At 42.6% G+C, this 26271-nt stretch overlaps 2 protein-coding genes across 3 annotated transcripts in view; one reads left to right on the top strand and one right to left on the bottom strand.

Moving 5' to 3' along the window:
- The window catches only part of APC (APC regulator of WNT signaling pathway), a 301009-nt gene extending 279428 nt beyond the window's left edge, over window positions 1–21581 (bottom strand). The window contains exon 1 of the mRNA XM_026498453.4: window positions 21518–21581. The gene's annotated coding sequence lies outside the window, so the exon portion shown is untranslated. The remainder of the gene's footprint in view (window positions 1–21517) is intronic.
- Window positions 21582–21629: 48 nt separating this feature from the next.
- Window positions 21630–26271, top strand: part of EPB41L4A (erythrocyte membrane protein band 4.1 like 4A) — a 239004-nt gene continuing 234362 nt past the window's right edge. For both annotated transcript variants that reach the window (XM_057307352.1, XM_026498459.4), the window contains exon 1: window positions 21630–21787. In XM_057307352.1, the coding sequence (XP_057163335.1) occupies window positions 21689–21787 (99 nt within the window). In that variant the 5' untranslated portion in view covers window positions 21630–21688. The remainder of the gene's footprint in view (window positions 21788–26271) is intronic.

The following is a 26271-nucleotide window of genomic DNA, read 5'->3' as shown; positions in this document are numbered from 1 at the left end:
AGTAGAAAAACAAAACATGGCACTGCTTTCCTTTGTTTATTAAATTAGAATGGCTTTATATAATTAGTTTTAGCTCACTGGTCACTTTTGTTTTCTGAGATGCTTAATCAACATTCATTTACAGCACTGGGGAGAGCTGTGCTGGGCAAGAAAACATCATTTATGTTGGTCCCTAAAGTATATGTATTTCTGAATATAGATATGACCGTGGTGCTGGGGTTCAGAAAACTGCAAATAAAATAACAAAGATACAAAAACAGTGTTGCCAAAGGAAATACCGAGAAGAACCAGGCGCGTAAAAAGTTGGGTTGTATGAGTGACTACTGTGGATCGCCAACATTAGTAACAGAATCCTGCTCAGAAGACATAGTATGCTTCCCAGGCTCCCTTGCAACTAGGTGGGGCCATGTGCTATGGACTGAATTGGAACCCCCTAAAATTCATGTTATGTGACTATTTCCCCTCCCCCCCCCACATATCCCATGTGACTGTATCTGGAAATAGGGTCTTCAGGAGGTAATTAAGGTTAAATGAGGTCATAAGGGTGGGGCCCCAATCTGATAGGACTGTGGCCTTTGAAGAAGAGGAAAAGATGTCTCTGTTGTTCTCTCTCCACCATGTGAGGACACAGCAGGAAGGTGGCGAACGGCAAGCCAAGAAAAGAGGTCTCACCAGAAACCAAATCAGCTGGCACCTTGATCTTGGACTTCCCAGCCTCCAGGGCTGTAAGAAAAAAATGCTGTCATTTATACCGCCAGGCTGTGGTGCTTTGTCACGGCAGCTTGAGCAGAGGATGCCACATAATAAGTTCTGGCCAATGAGGGATGAGAAGCAATGATAAGCATGACTTCTGGGTTGGACCATTATAGAAAATGCACACACTTTCCCCTTCTCTTTCTCATGAGCAGGAACCTGTACATGGGGGCAGATCACCATCTTGGACCACTCAGGTGAGGACAGGGATGACTGAGTGACAACACAGAAGGGACTGCATCCCTCATACCATGGGTTTGCCATCTTAACCCTATATTGCCTATGCTTGAACTACATCACATGAGAGAAAACCAAATTCGTTTCCCTTAAACCACTGTTACTTTGGGTCTTTGTCTTAATGGCAGAATCTATTTCTTCATTCACCAGGTATATAAAAGAATTAAGAAGAGTGGTTAAAATCTTAAAAGCATTAACATCCAAATTTTAGAAAAAATGTGCAGGCAAAACAAAAAATAAGTAAAATATAGTCTTAGGGTAGATTGAATTAGTTTACAGTTGTGGTTGCCAATTTTCAATCTCTTTCCTGAAGCCTGGACTCAAGAATTCCTGGAGGGTTGCCGAATACCACACTCATTCCACACTGTTCCAGTTTGTTCAAATCATCCCTCTCACACAGCCCAATAAAGGGGACTCTGCCTGTCAGTCCTTTAGAAGATCTAGACCTGGGGGTGGCGATGGGCGCACATAGTTTAGGTACTTCACTGTTGACTGCTTGATTCATTGTGAAAACGGGGAGTCGGAAACCAAGGGCCATGGATTTGTGAGGTGCCAAAAGAAAAGGAACTTGTGGATGGACTGGAGAGAAAGCCCCTAGAGGGGATGGACACAGAGCCATCACTTCCTGTTGTATAGGTTGTAAACTGCACAACTCTAAGGGAGAATATTCATGAAGTCAGAGATTTGTACATTCTAACAATCTCCCAACAAGTGCTAGTGAAGTGCCTTGTCAAGGGGCCCTTTTCCTATTTGCACACAGTTGTGGTATGGGCTAGCAGTACCGCTTGGGGGGGTGCAACTCTCCGACTGAGCCTCAAGACAGAGAGTGGGAGCCTTTCTGGGAGTAGAGAGAGAGAAGATGGCCATCTACAGAAAAAGGAAACAGGTACCTTCCCCTTCAAAAAAAAATCAGTGAGGAAGGGGCGCCTGGGTGTTGCCGTGGGTTAAGTGTCTGACTGTTGGTTTCAGCTCAGGTCGTGATCTCAGGGTCCTGAGATCCAGCCCCGTGTCAGGCTCTGCGCTGAGTGTGGCGTCTGCTTGGGACTCTATCTCCCTCTCCTGCCCCTCCCACTCGTGCTCTCTCTCTCTCTCTCTCAAATACATAAATAAATCTTTAAAAAAAAATCAGTGAGGATTCAGAGTGCCAGCGGGGCCTGAGTTTCAGAATATGCAGAGACGTAGCATCTAGACCTTGAGACAGCACCAGAGTGAGTTGTGCAACAGGAGGACCAATGATAGGCGTAAGGACACTGGATTAGAAAGGTTCCTGTATTTTCAATCATTGTACAGGGAATCCTAGACACTCAAAATGGTGGTGCTGGGGGGAATGGGGTGGGGAAAGATTTATAGAATTATATTCCAGCCATTTAAACAAGTTGGTTTTATGTCAAACTTATCTTAAAAGTAGCTGTCCCACATTTCATATATTTCCAAGAGTTGAGGGGAGAGGGAGAAGGAAATGGCAACACCGTGAAAGTCATTGTTCATGTTTTAAAATTCTATATACTGTTCTGCATCAGAGGTTGTAAACTGGCTGTTCAGCTCAAATTTGGCCTTGCAGTCATGTTTTGCTTTGCTGACATAACATTTTTAAAAAGTTTGTATGTTGTCACCAATGTTTAAAAAAGAAGAAATTTCACAACAAAATTGGGATTTGAGGCTTGTTTTTTGAAAACTGGAAAGTGGGGCAAAACTGAGCTCACATTCCCTTATGGAAATAATCGATGAGGCTGAATAAAGGCAGCCTTTTTAGATGGAGCCTCTACTTCTCAGTCTACCACGATTCCCAAATCCCAATTCCCACCTGGCCTGCTGCATTCATGTTACCTGCCTGACTTCTGCAGGCATTTCACTTGGCGACCCCTGGTAGATTTCAAACAGGGACTGTTCCCACCCCTCTCCCCAGCCCAGGGACATAATGTATTGGGGGTAGAGTATGTGCTTTATAAATATTCATTGAATAATGAAGGAACAAATGAATGGATCCTGTTCAAGTTTCACCAAAGTCTAATGTCAATGATTGTCCTCAGGCTAGAATAAGTTATGGACCAGTGTTTTGATCTTCTTGCTCAGACCTCTGCTTCTGGACAGGAGACAGGTGCGCTTTGAGGCCAGATGCCATGGACCCATCTCCAGGGAAGCAGTGTTTGTAGTTATTCCTGAAGAGATCATGGAACCTGGTCCTGCTTTTCATTTTTATTGAAACCTTTATTTTCTGATTGCCTAAGCCTGGTATTTTGGGTGATTTCTAGATGGAGGCTTTTCTGTTTGTATGTCTTTGTAAAGCTGCTTTAGATTCTTTGTTCAAAAAAAGATGACTTCTGCCTGGTGACCTGATTTTGCTTATCAGTTTATTCAAAAATTCTGTGATTTCAGTTATTTCCCCAGGAAACTGTGTTTGAGTCCAAATGAAACACTTAAGTGTTTTATCTGCAAGTAACACACAAAGTGTCCCAAATGCACTGACTTTAATTTATGAGTCATTTGAGAGAAAAGACTATTAAAGGGAAATTGGGTGTGTGTGTGTGGTGGGGGAAAGCAAGAAGAAAGGAGCAGTTGAGAGTGTTTTGTAGTCTCAGCAGAGGGAATGGGGTTGGGGTCGCGAATGAATAATTTAATCCTGAATTACACTGGGGCATACTGGTATAAATTCAAATGCAAAGCTCTTCTAAAATTAAAAGAAAACCATCCAATTAATGCTTTGGGGGTAAAATCTCTCTCGTTCTGGGGTAATATTTTTTGCCATTCTACCTAGCCCAATTGTCATGGATTCTGCTCGTTTTTGTGGAAGTTGAAACAGAGAAGAAATGTCTCTAGAGTTCTGCAAGCTGGTTGGTGCTTCATAAATAAGCCAGAGAGGATTTTAAACTCCTGGAAGGATACAATGTATTAAAGAAATAACACTAAAATTTGAGTTGCCTCGTTGCCAAGATTATTTATGTCCCTATATGCTAGGCATATCATTTTCAGGTAACTAATAACCATACCCTCCACAGAATTCACAAAATAAAAAGCATTTTCTTTTCTAACTTTGAATGTGTTTCCAAAGCCCAACATTTAAGGGACGGAAAGGCATTCCCATTCCGAAAGCATTTATTAAGTGTCTCTGGCATACCTACTACCTGGCCAAAGAAAAGGCAGAGAGTGGTGGGTAGAAAGACAGAGAAAGGAGAAAAAGGGGCACAAAAGAATACAGAGGAATCTTAGCATGAAGTAGCTTCTGATCAAAAAGCCAGGCTTTGGGGACAGATAAAATTTACACGTTTCATTCATTCAATTCATTCATTCATTCACTCATTCATTCATGTATCCATTATTCATTAAACATTTATTGATTTATATTTAGAAAAATATAACATGAACAAAATTACAAGACCTACAACTGACTGGGGAAACAGTGCATAAAAGCCCTCAATAACTGTAAGCTATTATGTTTACTAGAAAATAAAAAATATCACAAAGAGCTTCTATAAGTGTTAAAAACACTCTAACAGAAAATTGAACAAGGATTATAAACAGGCAATTTATAGAGGAGGAAATCCTAATCATCAGTAAGTGTATAAAAATATGTCTAGCTACACTATAGGTGAAGGGGAGACACTTATTTAAACATCAACGTGGGGGCACCTGGGTGGCTCAGTCGGTTAAGCAGCTGACTCTTGATTTCAGCTCAGATCAAGCCCCAAGTTAGGTTCCATGCTCAGCGGGGAGTCTTGTTCAAGATTTTGTCTCCCTCTGCCCTTCCCCCTGCTTGCTCACTCTCTCTCTCTAAAATAAATAAATATTTAAAGAAATAAAATAAAAATAAAATACCAATGAGATACTATGTTTCACACATCAGGTTGACAAAATCAGAAAGGGCTAGTAAGGATGGGGAGAAATAGTTGCTACATCTTTGGGAAAAGAAATTTGGTGGGATCTGTTAAAAATAAAAGTACACATATCCTCCTTTGACTAGTGGTTCATTTTGGCAGGAAAAGTACCTGGGGTGAGAATCAGGTATTTGCTGTGGAGCTTGTCTATGCAGGGGAAAGCCCCGCAGAATTAGAGCTGTGGCTAGTCACAGGGCTGGAGCAGGGAGATGAGGCAGAGGATGCGGAGATGACGTAGAGGTGACGTAGAGATGAGGCTGCGAAGAGAGAAGACCACATGCAGGAAAATGAGGGTCTGACATTAGGGCAGCAGGCCTGAAGGGTATGGATGCTATCAAGACACTTAGAATGTGAAGTCCACAGGCCACCTAAGTGAACATTCCACGTTGGGATGGTTTAAGGCAGACTCCCCTGCGGTGGAGCTGAGAAGAGTAGGAACCAAGACCGCCCTAGACCAACTTGTGAAACAGCTCGCATCTAGACTGAGTTCTTCCTTATTGTTTTGGTCTGGGCCCTCATGCCGCCCTGGACTACCCAGAACTCTCCACCACGGGGCCTCCGCAAACCCGCCTCCCTCCAGCACTGCTGCCGGCTTCAAAAGGCACAAGGCACGAAGCTGTGAACCATGAGGCTGTAAGCCACGAGAGGGCGGCCACTGCCTCCTACTCATTTTTGTGTCCCAACCTCTTGAGATCGTCACATAGTAGGTGCTCAGTAAGTATTTGCTTATTTTGAGCTTTCGTCTGGTTACTAAGAAGATCATTAGCTAGATTACACCAAACTACACAAGACAGCAACCCAACCTGTGACCCCTCGGGAGTCCGTTGTTAACCCGAAGGGATGTATTAGTGATGATAAAGTTTCTGGGAGATGGAGAGGTTTGGAATCTGGAGCTTCCAGGGCTGTCGCATCATACAACACTGGCAATCACTAGACAGACTGCATTAACCTGGCTCAGCAGGAGAAAGGCCCGAGGGCCACGTTTGGTTATGAGAATCCAGTCAAACGATCTACAAAAAAAGTATAGAAGAGGGTGAAGTGAACTAGAGATGAAGCTCTGTCACAGTCTGATTCCTGCTCTACAGAGTTCCCTGTACGGAGCAGCACAATCTGGGCCTATTCGTGGGCGTGAATTCAGTTACATCAGCCTGTGGCTCCCAAACACGGAAAGTGTATACCTTAAGAGCTCTGCAGTTTGGTCCTCAATCTCAGTGTTTCATACTGTAGCTGCTTTGGGCTTTCCACGACCCAGACTTGCCCTGAGCTGATGAATTACCCATCTGATTTCCCTTATTGTCTCTTTTCTTCACCCCTTTGTAGGTGCCCAGCTCCACTGGAGCCAGAGATGTCCCTCACCTCTGTCCACACTGAGTGTGTATGTGTTTCCCCCGGAATACCTACAACCAGCTCCTGGAGAGCAGAGGCCTGTGCTCCTCATGAGTGTATCTTCCACAAGGCTTTGTGTTTGGCATTCAGTAGGAGCTCAGCACATTGCTGCATTTCAATTAGCATAAACCATAGGGAAGGGGTGACTTTCAGCTCCTCTAATTGGGTTGAAAGGAAGCTGTGTCTAGAGATGGAGACAGATTCCGAAATCACAAATTTATTGCTGGTTCCCAGAGAGGCCAGACTCTTGCTTGCAAGACACTCTACTTGCACGTCCATCATTCACACCACCTACTCAGAAACAACTTCTGTGCTGGTCAGGAACCATAACGATATCATAACGGCAGCCTTTATTTATTGCTATTTGTCAAGCAGGGTGCTAGTGTTCTTTGTTATGTTTTATTTTTATTTGTATTTTTTTAAAGGTTTTATTTATTTGACAGAGAGAGAGGCAGCGAGAGAGGGAACACGAGCAGGGGGAGTGAGAGAGGGGAGACGCTTAACGACGGAGCCACCCAGGCGCCCCCTTTATGTTTTAATTCTGTTCTCACAACAACCCAGCAAAAGGAATTCGTCTTCTTAAATCGTTGAAATAAGATCAGAGAGGTTAAATGAGTTGCCCGAGGTCACTGGGCTAGTAAGTGATAGAGTCTTTAGGTCTCTGTATCTGTGCTTGAGTCATAAGATAGAGCAGTTTGTTTGCCTCCTCCTGTCCCCATCCCCACACTCATTTATTTAAGAGTGTGTCAGGAATTTTCCTCAATGTTGGCAAGGTAAAGAGGTGTCAGCGAATCGTTTATAGTAAAATGTACTCAGTGCTCCGATAAAGGGATATGGAAAGTGCTGTGGAAAAGCAGGGCAAGAGATGAAGCTGACTACGGTCAGGAGTAGGGCTGTCTTCTCAGGGGAAGAGATCCATGAATTTAGTTTTGCAAAACAGGAGTGTTATAGGTGGAGAAGGGGGATAGCCTTGTTTGGAGAACTGCTAAGCATTTGGGTTTATATCCTGATTTATCTCTGCACTAGCTGTATGACCTTGAAAACTTATTTAAACCCACTGAGCCTCAACTTAACTCATCTTAGAAGCCTTCTGCAGGGCTCTGGTGAAAGCCAGTGGGGTAACACAGGTAGAGCACCTAGCTGGTTGCTGGCTTTGCAGAAGCTGGTAAATGGCAGTGGTGGTGATTGGTGGTGGCGGGGTGATTGTTCTCATCATGATCAAAGGAGGTGGCTTGTGGCAGAGCCTCTGGAACTGGCGAGACTGGGGAGTGGGCTACGGAGTAACCTGAGGCAAGGCAAATGAGGAATGCTGGAAGGAGAGGTGGGGCAGATTGGATTGACATTTCAGAAGTTGTAGGTAACATAGGAAGAATCTGGTTGTTGCTCTATAGTTAACGGATTGAAGGAGAGGGAGAAACCTTCTCCCAGGTTACAGGCTCAAGCGCCAGGTGTGGTGACAGCAGAAAAGGGAGAAAAGATTCTAGCATACCTACTGTTGAGAGCCCACCACCCTGTGGGGTCAGGAGAGATGGAAGCCCAGTCACTTAGATTTGACATAGTGACTGTGGCAAGGGGCTCAGCCTGACTGCAAGGTTGGGAAGGAAATGGTGCTGCGTATTTCTAACCCCTAACCTCATGTCCCAATTAGTTTCTGTGATCTTGAAGAAACGTGAGCACGCTCAGACAGTAACTCTAAAATTATTTGGGATGACATTATGTCCCTAATTTTATTTTATTTTTTTAAAGATTGTATTTATTTATTCGACAGAGATAGACAGCCAGTGAGAGAGGGAACACAAGCAGGGGGAGTGGGAGAGGAAGAAGCAGGCTCATAGTGGAAGAGCCTGATGTGGAGCTCGATCCCACAACGCCAGGATCACGCCCTGAGCCGAAGGCAGACGCCCAACCGCTGTGCCACCCAGGCGCCCCTATGTCCCTAATTTTAAAGCATCTTTTTAAAACCTCAGGAAGATTTAAAATTTAGTATGGAGGCAAACCCTGGGAATCAAGGATTTTTGTGCTAAGGGACCTGTGCATATTCGGTACTTAAGTGTTTGTAATATTTAAGGGAATTGAGCCTTTTAGAATAAACGAGCAGCCTTGTTTCCAATATAAATTTGTAAGTGAATCATTAATTTAAACTTGTGACTATAAGCTGGAAAATATAAGAATATCTTACCAAGTTTAAAAACCATATTAGAAATCTTAAAACATTTGAAAAATATGCTTCACATCCATGTACAAGAGTAATTAAGGTTCTTAAAAAGGTTTTACTTGTTCTTTAGATAACTGAAATACTCAGATGGAAATAAAATGTATAAATACAGTTTAAATGTTTAAGGGTATTTTTTATTAACTAACTTTATATATTAATTTAATACATTAATCAAAACTTCCTTAAAAGTGCCTGTTAAAATTTGTTACTTTTATGAACAGAATAATAAGATTTGTAAGTGAACTAAAAGCTCAAGAAAAATCTAGATTTTTCATTTTTAGCTTCAATAGATTTTTTTAAAAATAATATTCCTGAATAATTGTTTCTGTTGGCAAAAGCCTCTCAAAGTTACCAAAAACACAAACATATTGACACGGCGTATGCCTAATTAAAAAGAATACTATAGGGGTGTGTGGGTGGCTCAGCTGCGTAAGCGTCCGACTCTTGGTTTTGGCTCAGTCATGATCTCAGGGTCTTGGGATCCAGCCCCACATTGGGCTCCATGCTCAGCGTGGAGTCTGCTTGAGATTCTCTTTCCCTCTGTCCCTCCTGCTTCTACTCTCTCTTTCTCTGTCTAAAGGAAATAAAAACCTTAAAAAAATAATAATATATACTGTTCCCCAAATAATATATAGGACATATTAATATATTCTCAAATATATATCATAGATTATATATTATATATCATAATAATATTTTCCCAATATATATTTGTGAGTATACATGTGTATATGTATTCCTTTTTCCTCTCATAGGAGAAGCAACTGCATGCAAACATCACACACTAAACGTTGGATGGTCTCGTCTGAAAGCTGTTTTCCATGGCTCTGGTACTCAGTAAGCCATGTAGAGAACAAAGGGATTTTGCTCCATGAAGCCTAATTGCCTGCTGAATAAATAAATAAATATATGAAGTGCTGCACACGTTTAATGATAGTAAATATTGACCCTGACACCATATGTCTGCTGAGCTACCAGCTGAAGTGTGCTGGCAGGTTCGATCAGTCAGGGGATCTGCCAGCCTTGCAAGCAGGGGCCTCAGTCATTCAGGAGCAGGGTCTAGGGAGAGACTGAAATATCAATAAAGCTTTTTGCTCGTGCCTTAATCCCTCCCAACATACAAGCACCAATCCTTCCACCAAAGGCAGCTTGCAAAATCTCAAATCCAAAATAGGAAAAATAGGATGAATATTGATTGCTCGACTTCGGAGGGTCCCATGGGAGCCTTTGTTAAATCAGACTCAGGAGGAGAAGCATATCTTTCGTTATGTTCACTTCTACTCAAGAAAGGAGCGTGTGGACAATTGCAGCGTGTCTTAGTGGGACAGACTCCCTCCCCCTGCAACACCACTTGCTTGGGAAGTCCCGTCACCTCTCTGAGCCGGGGGTTTATTCGACATCATGAGGACAATAATACTGGTCCTGTCTTCGTCATAGGGTTTAGAAGTTCAAGGGGGGTTAATTACATAACGAGGCCTGGAGAGAAGGGCTGTGGATTTTAAAAAGTTAATTATGATGACTTCTGAGAACAAGTCATTCTGCAGTATCCCTTCACTCCACCTTGGCTTTCTGACCCCCTTCCTGCTTCCCAGGCCCTGGGGGGCCAAAGGAGGGGCAAAGACAGGACAGGCTGCTATTACAGGTGGTCATGGTGACTTCTGCAGGTGAAGATATCCCTTTTTTCCTTTTAATTCCTTCTGAATTAAGAAATTCAGTTACGGATTTCCAAGGAAATGAAACTTATTATTTCAAGGATTCACAGAATCAGAGAAGTTAAATATTTTCATTCAATAACAGACAAAACTTATTTCAAGGAGTGGCATATAGCACAGAAGCAAGTGGTTCTTAAAAACAATCATGTAGGTTCTTTGGTTTCTTGCTATCTTACACAGTTAAATAGATGTGTGTGGATTCCAATCGGGATTACATTTGGTCACCTGTAACAAACAACAAACAAACCCCCCAAAACAAACAACAGGGATTTGAACAGGTGGACATTTCTTTCTCTCTTTCTCATAAAGAAGCCCAGAGAGAGGTGGCCCAAGGCTGGTGTGGTGGCTTTGTGCTTGCAGGTACAGGGTCCTTTCTCATCCCCCTGCCATCATCTTTACATGGCTATTTGCACCCCAGTCATCCCTTTCCAATTCCAGCCACGAGAAGGGAGGACAGAGATGCTGCATGTCTCCTTCCTTCTTTTTAAAGACTTTTGGGCAGACTTTTGAGAGACTCTCAGGAAGTACCATTTAATACTTAACATGGACATCTCATTGGCCAGGACTGAGCCACACGTCCATACCTACTTACAAGGAAATTTGGAGAAAATGCCCAACTAAAAATTGGGGTTTAGTTTCAGAGGTAGATTATATGCTATATTTTGCTTTGGTATATAGATAATGGGAAGGAAAACTTTAACCTCGAGTTATCATAAATTGCAAAATCAGCAGTATCTTTTGGATAAATACTCAGAAACTCCTCTTCCTACCTCTTACTCACTCCAGCCATGCACGCTACTGCTTTGGAGTGAGGACCAAATTAATTAATTAAAAGCTATAGATATATAGGATGTACCAGGCAGTATCTTAGGCGTTACAGATAAAAAAACAAATAGGGTGTTGCCTCTGCCTTCAGGCAGCTCATAGTCTAACAGAGAAGACAGACATGCACAATGCATTCATAATTATAATACTGTAGTTAAAAAATAAACTACTCAATAAAAAATTCACAAATAGGGTCCTATTTGTACTTCTATTTTTTTTAAAGAGTGGGGTAGAGGCAGAGGGAAAGGGAGAGAGAGAATCCTAAGTGGACTCCCAGCTGAGCAGGGAGCCTGATGCAGGCTTGATCTTGAGACCCTGAGATCATGACCTGAGCTGAAACCAAGAGTCAGACGCTTAAACAACTGCACCACCCAGATGCTCCTGTACTTCTATTTTATATACTAGTGATCTAGCTAAAGGAAGCCGAATGCTTACTGAGAACTATCATTCTATAAGATTGCAAAGTCCATGGTATCAGAGACCATGTCCAGTTTGTTCACTGCTAAGCCTGGTACTCAGTGGATTGTCAATGAGTACTGACTGAGTAGTAAAAGGAATGGAAATATGTGGGTAGCATTTAAAAAATGTATAATTTATATAACGTGGAAACTTGGGAAATGGAAATATATTTGTCAAAAATGTAAGGCATAGAATGATTATTTACCTTGAACACATGGTCTTCATTTCAGAGTATGATTTGTCAAACATTCCTATGTATTTAAATGATGACTTGTGTCATAGACATTTGTTGGTTACTTCTACTTGTTCTTACGCCTCAACTGCCTAGTTATTCCTTCCTATTGCCCCTATTTGGGGACCCGTGTGATTCCGTAGAAGCAAATTCTGTCTATCACTCTGGAGGTACCTTTTGATCTAGGCTAAGCCATTCAGCACAGTCTCCCTTTAGCCACCACCATTGCTCCAAGGGTGGATGACATCATCATCATCTTCATCATCATCAACAACACTTCCATAGTGTTTACCAAGGGCCAGGCACTGTTCTAAGCATTGTGTTAGTCCATTGAATCTTTACAACAACCACATGAAGTAGGCGCTATAATAACCCTTATCTTTGCTACTCTGAGGCACAGAGCTGGAAAATTGTGAGTTGGGTTGGAATCTGAACTCAGGCAATTTGGTTCTGGAATCTATGCTCCTAATGACTCCACTGGACTGCTCATGACTCTAGCTGGTCAATCAAAGTGAACCTTGGGCCTCCAACTAAGAGTTAGGAAGGTTGGCTCCCTTTCTCTGTGTGGTGTGGACACCAGATGTGAGTCCTGGAACTATTCCAGGATCAGACTGTTTCAAGAGAAGGTGGACTGAGTTCAAGACCAATACATGGAGGTGGTAGAGGTGAAGGGACAGAGAGAATCAGAGTCAGTTCTTGGATGCTGTTTGAAATTTGTAGTCAGTGAGGCAATAAACTCTATTTTAAAGGTTGTTTTAAGTTGGGTTTTCAAAAGCATCCTGATATTATTTGATTTACAAAAAAATTTATATATACACATTCTTTCTTATCTGCATCTGTTACATGAAAATATTTGTACCTGTGCCCATCACTTCTATTTATCAGAGAACATGGTATAAATACAGAGACATTAATGACATTAAATAGATTATTTTAGGGGCGCCTGGGTGGCACAGTCGGTTGAATGTCCCACTCTTGACTTTGGCTCAGGTCTTGATCTTGGGGTCGTGAGATCAAGCCCTGTGTTGGGCTCTACATTCGGCATGGAGTCTGCTTAAGTTTCTCTCTCCCTCTGCCCCTCCCCATTGTGCTCTCTCTCTCTCAAATAAATAAATAAATCTTTAAAAAAATAGATTATTTTAGCAGAAAAGAGTAGTATAAACATGGTTCTGATAAATACCATACTTCTTCAATTTTCAAGATGACATTTTTCTACATGTTAATATTTCTGAAATTGGGCTACCTCCTATAATTGATAGTATCTTCAATTAATTGGCAGTTTTTCTTTCTTTCTAAGCAGTAAAATAAGTTACAAATGTAACTGGTGGCACCTTAGATTCAATGAAATACAGTAATTTAATTAAAATTGGATATAAATCTCTTTAAAATTACTTTATCCTATGTACAACCTGGACTAAACATACTCAGATATACACTAGTGATATATACACTATATGTATATACAACAAAGCTTAAATTAATTTCATACTTTCCTAGAGTTCTGGCTGGGGATATATTACAAATAGTGGCAAATTATAAATTGAAAAAATTAATTAATTAAGACTTAAGGGCAGGAGTCCTGTGGTCAAACTCAACCCTGCCAAGTGCTAGGCACTTCTTTTCTTTGTGTCTTGATTCCTTCACCTGTGAAATAATTAGGAGGTGGGATTAGGTGGTCATTAAAGTTCCTCCCAGATTTCATATGCTACAGATCCTATGTAATTGTATGACTTGCGCTGTTTTGTGTCACCGACAACAACTACATACTTTCAGTAAAGCATGTTCTAAACCCAGATTAAATGAATTATTAGAGATAGCTCCTCATTTTGGGCACCTCAAAATAGTTCCTTCTAAAGAAACAGATTACTGCAACTCTTATCAGTATCATCTTGGTTATCAGCTCAAGTGCAAGCTCTAATATTAGTCAGGATTTATTCAATGCAACTTGAGTGTAAACTCTGGTCTATAAGTTTGCACGAAGGTCTAAAGTGTTTACTGTTGCCCTAACTGCTCATCCAAGTTAATTTCTACAGAAAATAAGGAAACATCTCATAAAACTTTTGAGATCCAAGTGCCAACCACAGAACCCAGTAATGTACAGAGCAGTGTGAACCCCTGAGGCTAAAGTGCATATTTCAATATAGAGCAATGGTTGCATGCTTACTCCAACTCTTGTTGTTGTTGTTTTTTTTTTTTTAAGATTTATTTATTTATTTCAGAGAGAGCATGTGAGTGGGGGGAGGGACAGAAGGAAGAGAGAGAGAGAATCCTCAAGCAGACTGCTTGCTGATCATGGAGCCTGTCCCAGGGCTCAATTCCACAACCCTGAGATCATGACCTGAGCTAAAACCGAGAGTTGGCGGCTTAACCCACTGAGCCACCCAGGTGCCCCCAACTTTTTACTTTTTAATTAAAAAAATTTTTTTAAAAATACTTCCAACTCTTTATTACCACATCAACAAAAGTTGCTTTTGGTTAATATGGAAAGCTGGGAAAGTAAGAGTTTTCTAGAAGAAAATCAAGATAGAGTTCAGGTAAGAGTGCATGCAGCACACCAGAAGAGAAGCTTGTATAAATAATCTCATTCAGTCGGCACATATTCATTGAGAGTCTATGTCTATCAAGCACCGTAACAGGGGCTTGGGAAACAAAAGTGATTAAATCAAACACGGCCCTGATTTCAGGAACACTGGTAAGGGGGTGGTAATAATGCCAATCGGATGGGGACCCAAACCAGACCTGGGAGTCAGGGGAGCTTCCTGGAGAAGCAAGAGCAAAGGGGCTACCTGAGCAGCGAATGGAATGAAAGTGAGGGAGCAGGTGGAGGTTTTGAGAGAGGAGGGTTTTAGGAAGAGGAGGACTTTAGGAAGAGGAGGACTTTAAGCTGAGAAAAGTTCACAGTGAGAGAAGGCATTAGGATTCAGGGGCCATCTACTCAGCACCTGAGTCAGGTGACATGATTGCTAATAGAGATTTTATGGCTTCTTCCTTTGTTTTACGTGCTAATTTGGCCTCCTTTTGTTCTTTATTATACATTTTTTATTTTTTGTGATTAACGCTTAAAATTAAAAAGATTTATCTAGCTATAGGAATAATATTCATGGAAGAAAATTTATAAAAAATAAAGCCATAGAAGACAAAATTCACTCACAATTCTACAAAGAGATAATCACTGTCGATATTTTACATACATAAATCTAGGCCTTACTCTATGCAGGCCCACTTAAAGAAATGGGATCATAAACTATACTCCTTTTAAAAATGATTTTAGGGGCGCCTGGGTGGCTCAGTTGGTTAACCAACTACCTTTGGCTCAGGTCATGATCCCGGGGTCCTGCACTGAGCCTCAAGCCTCCAGTTGTCAGGCTCTCTGCTCATCAGGGAGCCTGCTTTTCCCTCTCCCTCTGTCCCTCCCCCCACCCATGCGCAAGAGCACGTGCACGCTCTCTCTCATTCTCTCAAATCAATAAAATCTTTGAAAAAATAAAAATGAGTTTAAAATATTTATGTAGTGACTAGGTAATACATATCTGAATAATAGGATTCAAAATTCTAAATGTACAGAAAGGAATACAATAAAATGTTAAGTCTCTATTCTGTTCCTGTCCCACCAACCACCCGTGTTCCCTCCCTGGAGTGAATGACTGTTTCCAGTTTTTCTTGGCAACTTCTTAGTTTTAAATCAGAAGACTAGACATTGTGCTTGGAGCTCAACTTTTTCAGATTTTTTTTTGCCAGATGTTATACTGGTTTGTTCCTTCCCTGTGATGCCACTCTAACCGGAAGAGCAATGTGCTATTTACAGAGGAAAGGGATGGGAAAACAGCATGCGGGGCATGAAGATCTAGAAGCACGAGAAAAAAAGTCCCGCGTCCCTCACTTTACAGAAGAACATTCTGAGGCACAGATGATGGGACTACTTCAAGGTTACATGGCTAGTCTGACCTACGATCAAAATAATTGCAGGATAACTAAAAGCTAATTTCCCCATCCCTTCCTCAAATTTCCATAGGGGGATTAATAAATTGATATTAGTAAAATTAAGTTGATATGCTTAATTCAGAGTATGAACAGAATACATGAACCACGTAAAATAGTCATTAGAGTCCAGGTTAGAACCTAGGAAAGTTGTTCATTTTTAAATAAGGTTAATTTTCTTAACCACTAATGATGCTCTTTTAATATAAAAAATCTATTTTCATTTAAATTAATTCACGCTCATTGTAAAAAAAAAAAATCCAAACTTTGTTTTAAAAAGAAACCGAAATGGACCTTTCTATATGCACTGCTACATAAGCTGTTCTTTTTTTGCCTCACTACTCACCCTGATAACTTTGCATGTCAGGGCACATACGTCCACCTTGTCCCTTCTAGCGGTTGCTGGGAATTCTATTACATGCATGTGCTAGAATTAATATAACAGCTCCCTATTCCTGAGCATGTGGATTGTTGGAAGAGCTTTACTATTATAAACATGCTGTAATAAATACCTTTCTTCATTTACCTGTGTCTGTTATTTGATGAAGATAAAATCCTAGATGTTGAATTTCTGGTTCAAAGTGTATGCATATTTAAATTGCTGTGTTTATAACAGATTACATTCCAGAGAGCCTGAATCAATTCACAACTCCCCAACAATGTATTAAAGTATCCCTTTCACCCACTCTTGCCCATCTTTGAAATCTCTCAGTCCAATAGGCAAAGATGTTAATCAGTTGTTTAAAAAAACTTAAAAAAAAAAAAAAGTCTCCAAAGGGACTAGGGACTAGACTTATCAACCAGCTCTCCTTTTCTCTTTTCTTTCTTTCTTTCTTTCTTTCTTTCTTTCTTTCTTTCTTTCTTTCTTTCTTTCTTTCTTTCCTTTTCCTTTCCTTTCCTTTCCTTTCCTTTCTCTTTCTTTCTATCTATCTATCTATCTATCTATCTATCTATCTATACATATGAACAGTGAAGGGGGAACTAGGGTATTTCAAAGTGAAAGTTCCAAAACCATTTAAACTAAATACAAACCATATCAATGATTCACCAACAAGGATTTAAAAACTGCAAAATGAGGATTTTCAGTAAACCCCAAAGAACATTTATATGGAGATCACAAAGATGAAGAAACAGCTTAGATTGTTGTCTTAGGAGATGTCTTCTCTTGAAATGTGGGTAACACCCTTGAGGCATTTCAGTAAATGGGATCTAAGGGTTAGTAGAGGAGAATAGCTGGTTAATGACATATATATGAAGTGAGTCAGAAGGCAGCATGGTCTTAAAAACGGGATGTGCCTGAGCACATACTATATTAGAAAGAAAAATGAGGAAGATGTTTGAATAGAGTAGGCAGTAGTATGTTGAAACTAAAACAGGGATATTTATGTTCTCTGAAAACGACTCTTTCTGATGTAACATACTTGGCAGGGTCTTCAATACTCTTCCTTGATACGCATGATTTTGATGGATGAGATAGATTAATAGGGAGGGAAAGAATGAGCCACCCCCTTGGAAAAAATTATTTATAGGTAATCAGGACCAATGTTTATTATTTATTGGAAAGATAAGCTCTAAAGCAGTGGTTCTCAAACCGGCAGCAGAAGTGTCACCTGGGAATTTGCTAAAAATGCAAAGTTTCAGGCTCCCCTTCAGATGTACCGAATCCGAAACTCTGGGGGTGGAGCCAGCAATCTGTGTTTTAACAAGTCTTCCTGGTGATTCTGCTGCACTGCCTCCAGGTAGTTAAATGATTAAATTATTTACTGTCAATGCTTTTAAGGTGTTCTTTCTTTTTTCAAATTACAGTCAAATTTCTGAAGTTTGGAAAATGTAACATCATAAAAAGATGACGAAAGACATCTTCCTAAAAAGAACATGGTGCTTTAAAAAGAATTCTGCCTGGCATTTTGAAATGCACGTTTCAGCAAGGGGTGGGGGGCCTGCTCCATGTAGACCGAAATTGCTTCTTCCAGGATGGGGGTTCCGGCAGTCCTTCACAGATGGTCTACATATTTCCATAGTGTTATATCTGCTATGAACTTGTCATTTGTCTCACCTACATAGGCCTATTATGACAAAATGTCATCTTGACCAAAGGAAGTATTTTTCTAAAAAATCTCTGAAAAGAGATCAAAGGCTTTGGCACAAGGCTTTAAATAGACTGTATTATGTTATGCACATGTTGAAAACAAATACTATTTTCCTGGGGGAAAATGTGCTTGATAGTATCTTGTTAATTTTTTTCTCTGGATAGGCAGAGAAAGTCTTTCTCCAAAATCCCGTGGAAAGTATATGTGCAGCTTTTAAAGAAACTGTCAAAGTGTCATCCAGAGTACCATCTCACATCCGTACCAGAAACATATGAGAATTTAAATCGTTCCACATCCTTGCTGACACTTGGTATCGTGGTATGGTAGCCATCCTATCAGATCTGTAGTGGTATCTTATGCTGATTTTAATTTGCATTTCCCTAATGATTAATGACGTTGAATATCTTTTCAAGTGCTCATTTGCCATTTATTTATCTTATGATCCAATCAATTATTCCACATTTTTTTTTTAAATTTCAAAAGAAACACAAGCACATGTCCATACAAAGACATGGATCCTTGCTATGGTCTGCATTGTGTCCCTCCAAATTTATATGTTGAAGCTCTGACCCCCAATGTGACTGTATTGGGAGATAGGGCCTATCATGAGGTAATTAAGATTAAAGAGGTCATAAGGGTGGGGCCTTGATACGAAGGTTTAGTGTCCTTATAAGAAGAGACTCTGTAAGGCTTGTGCTAATTACCATGCCTCCCAACGAAGAGGAGGGCACATGAGCACACAGTGGGATGGCAGGCATCTATAAGCCAGGAAGAAAGGTTTTACCAGACAGCAACCATACTGGCACTCTGATCTTGGACTGCCAGCTTCCAGAGCTAGGAGAAAAGCAGTGTCTGTTGTGTAAGCCACCCAGTCTGTGGCATTTTGTAAGGGCGCCCTGAACTGACAGGTACAATCCATGTAGCAGGATTTGTAGTATTTGTATTATTTATAACAGCAGAAAACCGGAAACCACACAAATGAATGGACAAAACAAGTTGTGGGTACACATATGAAGAAATACTACTGAGCGACACACATGACTGGACTGTTGCTACATACAACAACATGGGCAAATCTCAGTTATGCTGAGTGAACAGACCAGACCAAAAAAAAAAAAAAAATGAGTTGTCACTATTACGCCATGTCTATAAAAACCTAGGAAATGCAGATAATCTATAGTGCCAGAAAGCAGATCTGTGGTTGCCTGGGAGATGAGGTGTGGTGAGGAAAGAGAAGGAGAAATTACAAAGATATGGGAGGAAACTGTAGGGGGTGATGAATACATTTACTAGCTTGATTGTAGTAGTGGTTTCACAGATACATATGTCAAACTTTTCAAACTATATGCTTTAAATATATCCAGTTTACTGTATGCCAATTAGAGTTCAATAAGGCTGTTTTTTTAAAAAAAAAAACCAACAACCTGTGGAATCTTCCTATTATCTCTAGGAAACTCCAATTTTTGTTTAGACTTTTTTTTTTTTCCTTTTCTCCAATCAACAAAGAAATGGAAAAGAAAGTGCTTCATTCAGGAAGGGCTTTCATATGTATGGGAATTCATGGTTTTGTGCTTTTCCTTGTAAGGGGCCTGGAACAGAATCCTTGCCCCCATCCCAAAGCCCCAGCCTTTTCATTACCATCGGAGGTAAAACAAAACCAAAACAAAGTCAAAGGATATAAAACAAGTGTCAGCGAAACTCAAAACTGCGAAACAAATGATTACACTTGGATTTTACCTTTTGTTTTTGCAAGCACAGGTGACCCTATTGGATATTGTGGTAAAGAATGAAAACCTGTTATGAAGCCTTTCAAACACATTTGGTAATTTATGTCAGGAACATTCTGTTACAGAAAAGCCTCCAGAAGTAAAGACGCCAAAATCCAGAATAATGTGTCAGCTCATGTCAGGCAAAACATTGACAACACAACCCAAAGTTGGACACAGAATTTGATTAGGAATTCAAAACCGGCTTCAGGTTCACGGAAGCACTGGAAAATACAATACGGTTTGATTCTTAGCTTTAGGTAAAGTTCATACTAAACGTGAGGGTTTATATCTATTGCACTTTGGGGATTGTGCTAATTCATGTTTAGATGGGCCTGAGGTAACAGGAAAAGAGGTGTCTTAGAAGGTCCTTCGTGGCAAATGACTATGGATGGAAACTACCTCCAAAGTTGCAAATTGTTCATTTCCATTCTACTGTGCAGCGGATGCAAGTATTTTTTTCTTTAAAAAAAATTTTAAGGTTTTAAGCAAATTTTGTGAGTTTTGATTACCTGGCTTATAAGTGGTCGAGGAGGGAACTCAAAACTATGAGATGCCAAAGCTCTTGCTCTTTCTAATACCCGAAATGAAGTATAGAAGTTTTCTGGGAGGCCTACCCTCAACCCTGCTCCACGTCTTCCCCCCTGTTGTCTGCTTTGACTTCTTGCATTAACTCGCTGCTGGTTCCCAGCTGGAGAGCACAGACTGCACCTGCTCCGAAGGCCTGCGGGGCCCGGCATCATCCGGCGCTCAGCCTCTGCTGCTTGTGCACGGACACGAGGACCCACCAGGGGTCACTGCAGCCTCAGAGCTATTGTGCCCGCCAGTCCTGGACACGGCCCGTCGCGCGGAGGGCGTGGGACTGGGAGCGCCGAACGCCAGGGTCCGAGCACAACTGCGCCCGGCCTTCCTGGAGCCAGCCTCCGGTCTCCCTGGGAAACGGACACAGCAAGCAGGACCAGGGCTCGGCACAGCCGGGCGGCCAGTGTGCAGCGCGCGGGCTCCTGTGCGGACCTGTCCGCACCGCGCCGTTCGACCACCTCCGCTTCGCCTTCCGCCCTCAGCCGGGACCCCGCCCGGAAGGGGCGCCCCTTCCCGGCCTCTGGGCCCCCGCTCGGCTCCAGGACTCTCTGCAGCGCCGGGGCCCAGCCCAGCCGCACCTGGGCTGCTCCTGCCCGGGGCGCCACCCCTCGCGCCGCCTAGAGAAGTTTCCCGGGAACCGCCGCGGCCTCGCGCCCAAGGCACACCCCCATCCGCCCGCCGGCGCGTTCCCAGCTCGGGCTCCCGCTGCTCCGCCCGCCGGCGCGCCCGCAAGCCCTCCGACTCCCCACTCGTCCGAATCTCCCGGAGGAGCCCCCCTCCGCCGCCACAGCAAGGCGCTCTCCGAGAGCGAGCTCGAACTTGGCCACGCGCAGCCCCCCAGGATGAGCTCCCGGGTCCCCAGACGGCGGCCGCGCCCCGCCAAGAGCTGACTTGCCCTCGCGGGTCTGGGTGAGGAGCGCGCTGCCCTTTCCGACGCTCTCGGGGCTGCTGGGTGCCCGCGGGACGCGCTGGCGGAGGGAGCTGCCTGAGCGACGACCCCCCCCCCCGCCGGCCCTGCAGAGGAACCGGGACGTCGTGGGTGCCCCTGACACAAAGGAGCAGCCGAGTGCTCCCGGATCGGCGGGCCGCACCGGGGGCTGGGGGTGGGAGCCCGCCGGGGTCTCCTCAGGGAAGGAAGGCCGGGTGTCGCGGCCGCGCTCCGGGCGGCACCGGCTGAGGGGCTGCACGGCTCCCGGGGCTCCTCGTCTGGGGAGGGCCTCGAGCTCCGTCCCTCCCTTTTCCCGTTTCTCGCCCCCACTGCCAGGCGACTTTCGTCGTCCCCAGGACTGCGGGAGGGGCCCGAGCCGCAGGATGCGCGGGGACGCGCCGCCGCCCTCCGCGCTCAGTTCCGCCGGCGCTGCCCCGGCGGCTCCCGGGCGCTGAGTCCGCGGGCTGCTCCGCCCTTCTTACCTCCGCGGGCGCCGGGCGGCTCGTCCGCGTGGCCCTGGACCCCGCCGGAACCGGTCTTGTCGCGCCGGCCGCCGCGCGGACCGTGAATTAATGCCTCACGCTTGAGGGGAGGGGGCGGCTCGGCGCCTGGGTCGCGGCTTCCTCTGCCGGCCGGAGACGGCCGCGGCCGACATGGGCTGCTTCTGCGCCGTTCCCGAGGAATTCTACTGCGAAGTGCTGCTGCTGAACGAGTCCAAGTTAACCCTCACCACGCAGCAGCAGGGCATCAAGGTAGGCGCGGGCCGGGGCGCGTCCCGGGGTGGGCGGCCGGGCGGGCCCGGGGTCCGAGGCTTTGTCTGAGGGCTGGCGCGGGGCGCGGTGGCGAGGAGCCGCGGCCGCCTGCGCTCAGCGGGAGTGTGGACGGGCCCGGGTGGATTCACTTGGAGCCCCTTCCTGAAGGGAAGTAAGTTTCACGTCTCAAAACGTAGTCCGTCCGCCCGCGCTCGGCTGCAGCGCGCAGTCCGGCGGCGGAGACCGAAACTCTGCGCAGCCCCGGTGTCCCCCGAGCGCTCGGGCCCGCGCCGCTCCGAAGAGGCGGGAGGGAAGACGCAGCTGCGCGCGGCGCTGAGGCACCATGTCCCCGGGCTTTGCGGCGGGCTTCCCGTGTTAGTGCCGCTGGGAGTGGCGCGTGCCTCGCTCGCCGACCGTCTGCGGGGTGCCCGGACTGCGGTGCCCGGGTGTGCGGTCGGGTAGTGCGGCGTTTGGACGGAGAGTAAGCGAACTGGTTACATCCCCACGTTCAAGTCAGCGTCTCAGAGCCACTCGGTAAATAACTTTGCGCCTGTTCGTAGGCCATTAAAATGCAATTACTGCTATTAACCTGGAGAACCCGAACCGAAAGGCCGTGGGAGAGCGCAGAGATCCACTTCCTTAATTTGGAAGAGTTCTCGTGTTTACGGTTGACAACCTGACGGACGCGCCTGCGCGCTTGTTTTGCTCTTGGTACCAAGGAACTACCCAAAGGTGACCCGAATTCGGAACGACTTGTTTTGTTTCTTTTCCTGCATGTTTAAATCCCCGGAGCGCTTTAGATAACCTCCGCGGCTGAATCCAGTGAAGGGCTGCCGCCCCTGCTCCCCGCTCTTGCCCCCCGCCCTCCATGCCCGTGGAGCTGCTGGTCTGAGAACTAAGTTCCAGCCGCCAGTGTCCTCTTCTGTAGTCTTTATGTCAGAAGTTAATCCCAATGGCGGAGGCCCTGGGCATTTCCTTGTGTGAATCAGTTTTCACACAGCTTTATGTACACCGAAGTAACTGTTCCTGGCCAGAAGCTTCAGCTTTGATGTCACCGTTCCTGGTGCACAGAATGCTGATTTCACAGGTGTCATTCTTAAGCAGGAGATGGGGGCAAAAATGATCAATTGAAGCACAAGATAAATTTAACCCTTTCTTCAGGAAATTGTTTTGAACATTGTTTCGCAGGAATTATAAAAAGCAAAAGTCAGTCAGGTTCTCATTTGGTGTTTCCCCTCAAGGCCAATAAAAGACTCCTGGAAAAGGGTGTTTCATATTTTATATTTCCAGCTTTTCTTGATGTTCCCCTCCTCCCCTCCCCCCATGAAATCAGGAAAAGAACTTTTCAAGAGGGTGTAGCATTCTTTGGTGTACTGTGCAAATAGGCAAAAATCACAAAACATCATACATTTTTGATAATACATAGATTCTCTTTGGCTTGGGGAAAGAAACAATTAGAAAAAGATAATGGATGATCTGATACTAAAACAACAAAGAAATCTTTCTGAAGTGCACAGTCTAAAGTCATCTGGAGTGTGAGCTTCCTATTCAATCATGAAAGCCATACCCCTGTCAGCTGTGGACATTATTCTGTCAAGACAGCAGCCAAGACTTGGGATCAAATGGAATAATTTTGTCAAAGAAACATGAATAAAAAATCCTGATCCATAATTACTTTTTATAACCTGATGGTGCTTATCTTGTTTTACAAATATGTTGAAAATTGGTGAGTGATTCAAAGGCAATAGCAACTTTATAATGCTGTTATTTTGGATATATGCCATTTAACGAAACAATAATTTAAGCAGGCTTTTGTTGGAAGTAATCATTTTGCAACAGGCTTGGCCTCTTTCAGTGTCACAAAAGCATGCCACAATTATTTTGATGGCCATATGTGTAACACAGATGTTGTCTGCTGAAGTTAACCACATTATCTGTAACTACCAGGCTACCATTAAATGCATGTGTTAAGCACCTATCTACTTGTGGTATATACTAAATTAAACACATATGAGTATGTATAAATGGAATAATGTACGAATAGCACCTCACAGGTAGATGGTATGTAACATTGAATGGGTATGTGTTTATTATTATTCTGCACGTATTTGGCATTTTCTTTAACTCCTACTTTAGTTTGTCAATGACATAGTAAACTAAAATGTAAATGAAATAGTCAATAGCTGCTATTATGGTGTTTTCCCCAGGATAGTATGCTTGGTAACTTTTATTATCATTACTTAAAGTCAAAATTAAGCATATGACATCAATTAGCCCATTTTACTCCTGAAATTAAAATAGAAAAATCTATTTATTTTTCAAAAGTATTTCCTAACATTTTGAGATGACCGTTTTCCACATTCTATCTCAAATGAAGACAGTTAATTTTGCCTTAAAATTATTCACTTATTTCATCCCTTCAAGGAAGAATGGATGTTAGTGATAGATTTTTACTGATTCCTAAATAGTTACTTAAGAATTTGCTTGTATTACTATTATAATAATGCATTGTGAGTTTAAAAAATTAATTGTAGTGAATTTAAGTAGAAGAAATATGAGAGAAACCAAATTAGAAATTGAAAAGTTAGTTATGAAGTGATTTTCTGCAACTTAGATCAAAGTCTTTCATTGATTAGAAAAAAAATTGACGTGTTTGCTCCCATGGAAAGCATTTCAGCCTGAAGACAATAGTTACACATCTCCTCTGTCAAGATGAATAGCATTTAAATGGAAAATAATTTTCTGTTTAAAAAATAAAACACAGTGTATTTGTATTCATACTAATGTTATATAGAAATTTGCTTCTTAACTTGCCTTAGAGGTAACCTCACCTTGACAAGCAGGAAGTCTTTCGTATGCAGTTCGGGAGTTCGAGCCCTATCCAAGATTTAAGAACTCAAGTTTATATAAACCGAAAGCTCTTGGTTGTGTGTTGACCCCCACAATAGCTTTTAGCTGTTTGTCCTATGCTGCTATCTCTGTTGTTTATTTAAGTAAGAATTTCTGCTGTGGTTGGTCTTTTGGTTTTTTGAGTAATGTTTGTTCAGGGAAACTTTTGTTAGGTCCTTTATAGTTCTCTGTGCTGGGGAAGGTAGAGATCTTTCTTTTTGTTCTCTGAGAAAGCAAAATTTGATTGTGGCTCAAACTACTTGTGTAAGTTGTCAAATGATTAGCAAAAGATTTTCAGGGGAAAAAAAAATCACAACGTTTGATTATAAATTTAGTCCTCAAAATTGCTGCTGCATATATGAACTAGATTAATATTTTCGTTTCAGCGAGGTTTTAGTGCTCTGAGCAGTAATGTAATAAACACTGAGGTGCTCATTTTTCCCTTGTCGTATTTGAGTAAATTAATGAAACCAATATGACAGCAAGATGGAAATTCCATTAACTTTTTTTTAAAGGTGTTATTGAGATATACAATTCACACAGTTGAAGTGTGCAATTTACCCATTAACTGCTAAATGAAGTTCCTTCCTAATCATCCTGAGGTTTCTGAGGAAATATTGTGAGTCAGTTTTGATGCTTTGATCAGAAACTTCCTAATAAACTAGAAAAACAGTTAGAAGGTGGGGACTTAAATTATTTGCATCTCACTTACCAAGAATTGTAATTTTCATTCCATTTGGACTGGTCAAGAACACATCAAAGAAGATTGGGAACACGTGAAAAGCACCATTGCTTCATAAGTCATATTAAATATATATGTAGATACATATATGTCTTTTAATATCAGTCTCATAAGGTATAGAGTCAGGGACCCGATAAATATAGGTTGATGCAAGTAATCATACATCAACATTTCTGTCAATGTGAGGTTGGCTTGTGGGTCTTGATTGGTTGGTAAATTAGATGTGACTGGGATAGAAGTCCCCCTCACCAGCACTGCCTCTTGTTTTTGGAAATTCAAATAGGATATCTGTGTTATTGTTGCTGTTTAAGATGGACTACTACATAAATGCTCCTTCAAATATCTTTTTGTTTTTAAAATGATTCAAAGTATTTTTTCAGCTTTATTAAGGTATAATTGACAAACGGAATTAGGTTACACTGCACAACATGATTTGGTAGAACAGAAGTTGCAGGAGTCCCACTATCCCACCATCGAGGTAATGAACACGTCCATCACCTCACATGGTTACTTTTTGTTGTGGTTGAGAATACGTGAGTTTTACTCTCTTAGCAAATTTTAGTTCTACAATACAGCCTTATCAAGACCCTCAAACTGTAAATGTCCCCTCAATTTTATAAGAAGTTTTTTTTCCTTGAAAATAATTATTAAAAATACCATTTATCATCCATGGTTTGAAAGTGATTGAAAAGTAATTTAAGGGGAGAAGCATTGTTGGTTACCTCCAGCAACTAATGGCTGTCCTTCTCTAAGTGCTTATAATTTTCTTGGTTTTTGGTGGACTACACTTTTTTTTTTTTTTTTTTTTTTTTTTTTTAGCTCTGTTAATATCATTGTTCTTGAATTCTGTAAT

This window comes from Ursus arctos, unplaced genomic scaffold, assembly GCF_023065955.2.
Source record: "Ursus arctos isolate Adak ecotype North America unplaced genomic scaffold, UrsArc2.0 scaffold_5, whole genome shotgun sequence".
Taxonomy (NCBI): Eukaryota; Metazoa; Chordata; class Mammalia; order Carnivora; family Ursidae; genus Ursus; species Ursus arctos.
Note: the sequence above shows the minus strand (reverse complement) of the source record. Positions and strands in the feature narration are given on the sequence as shown.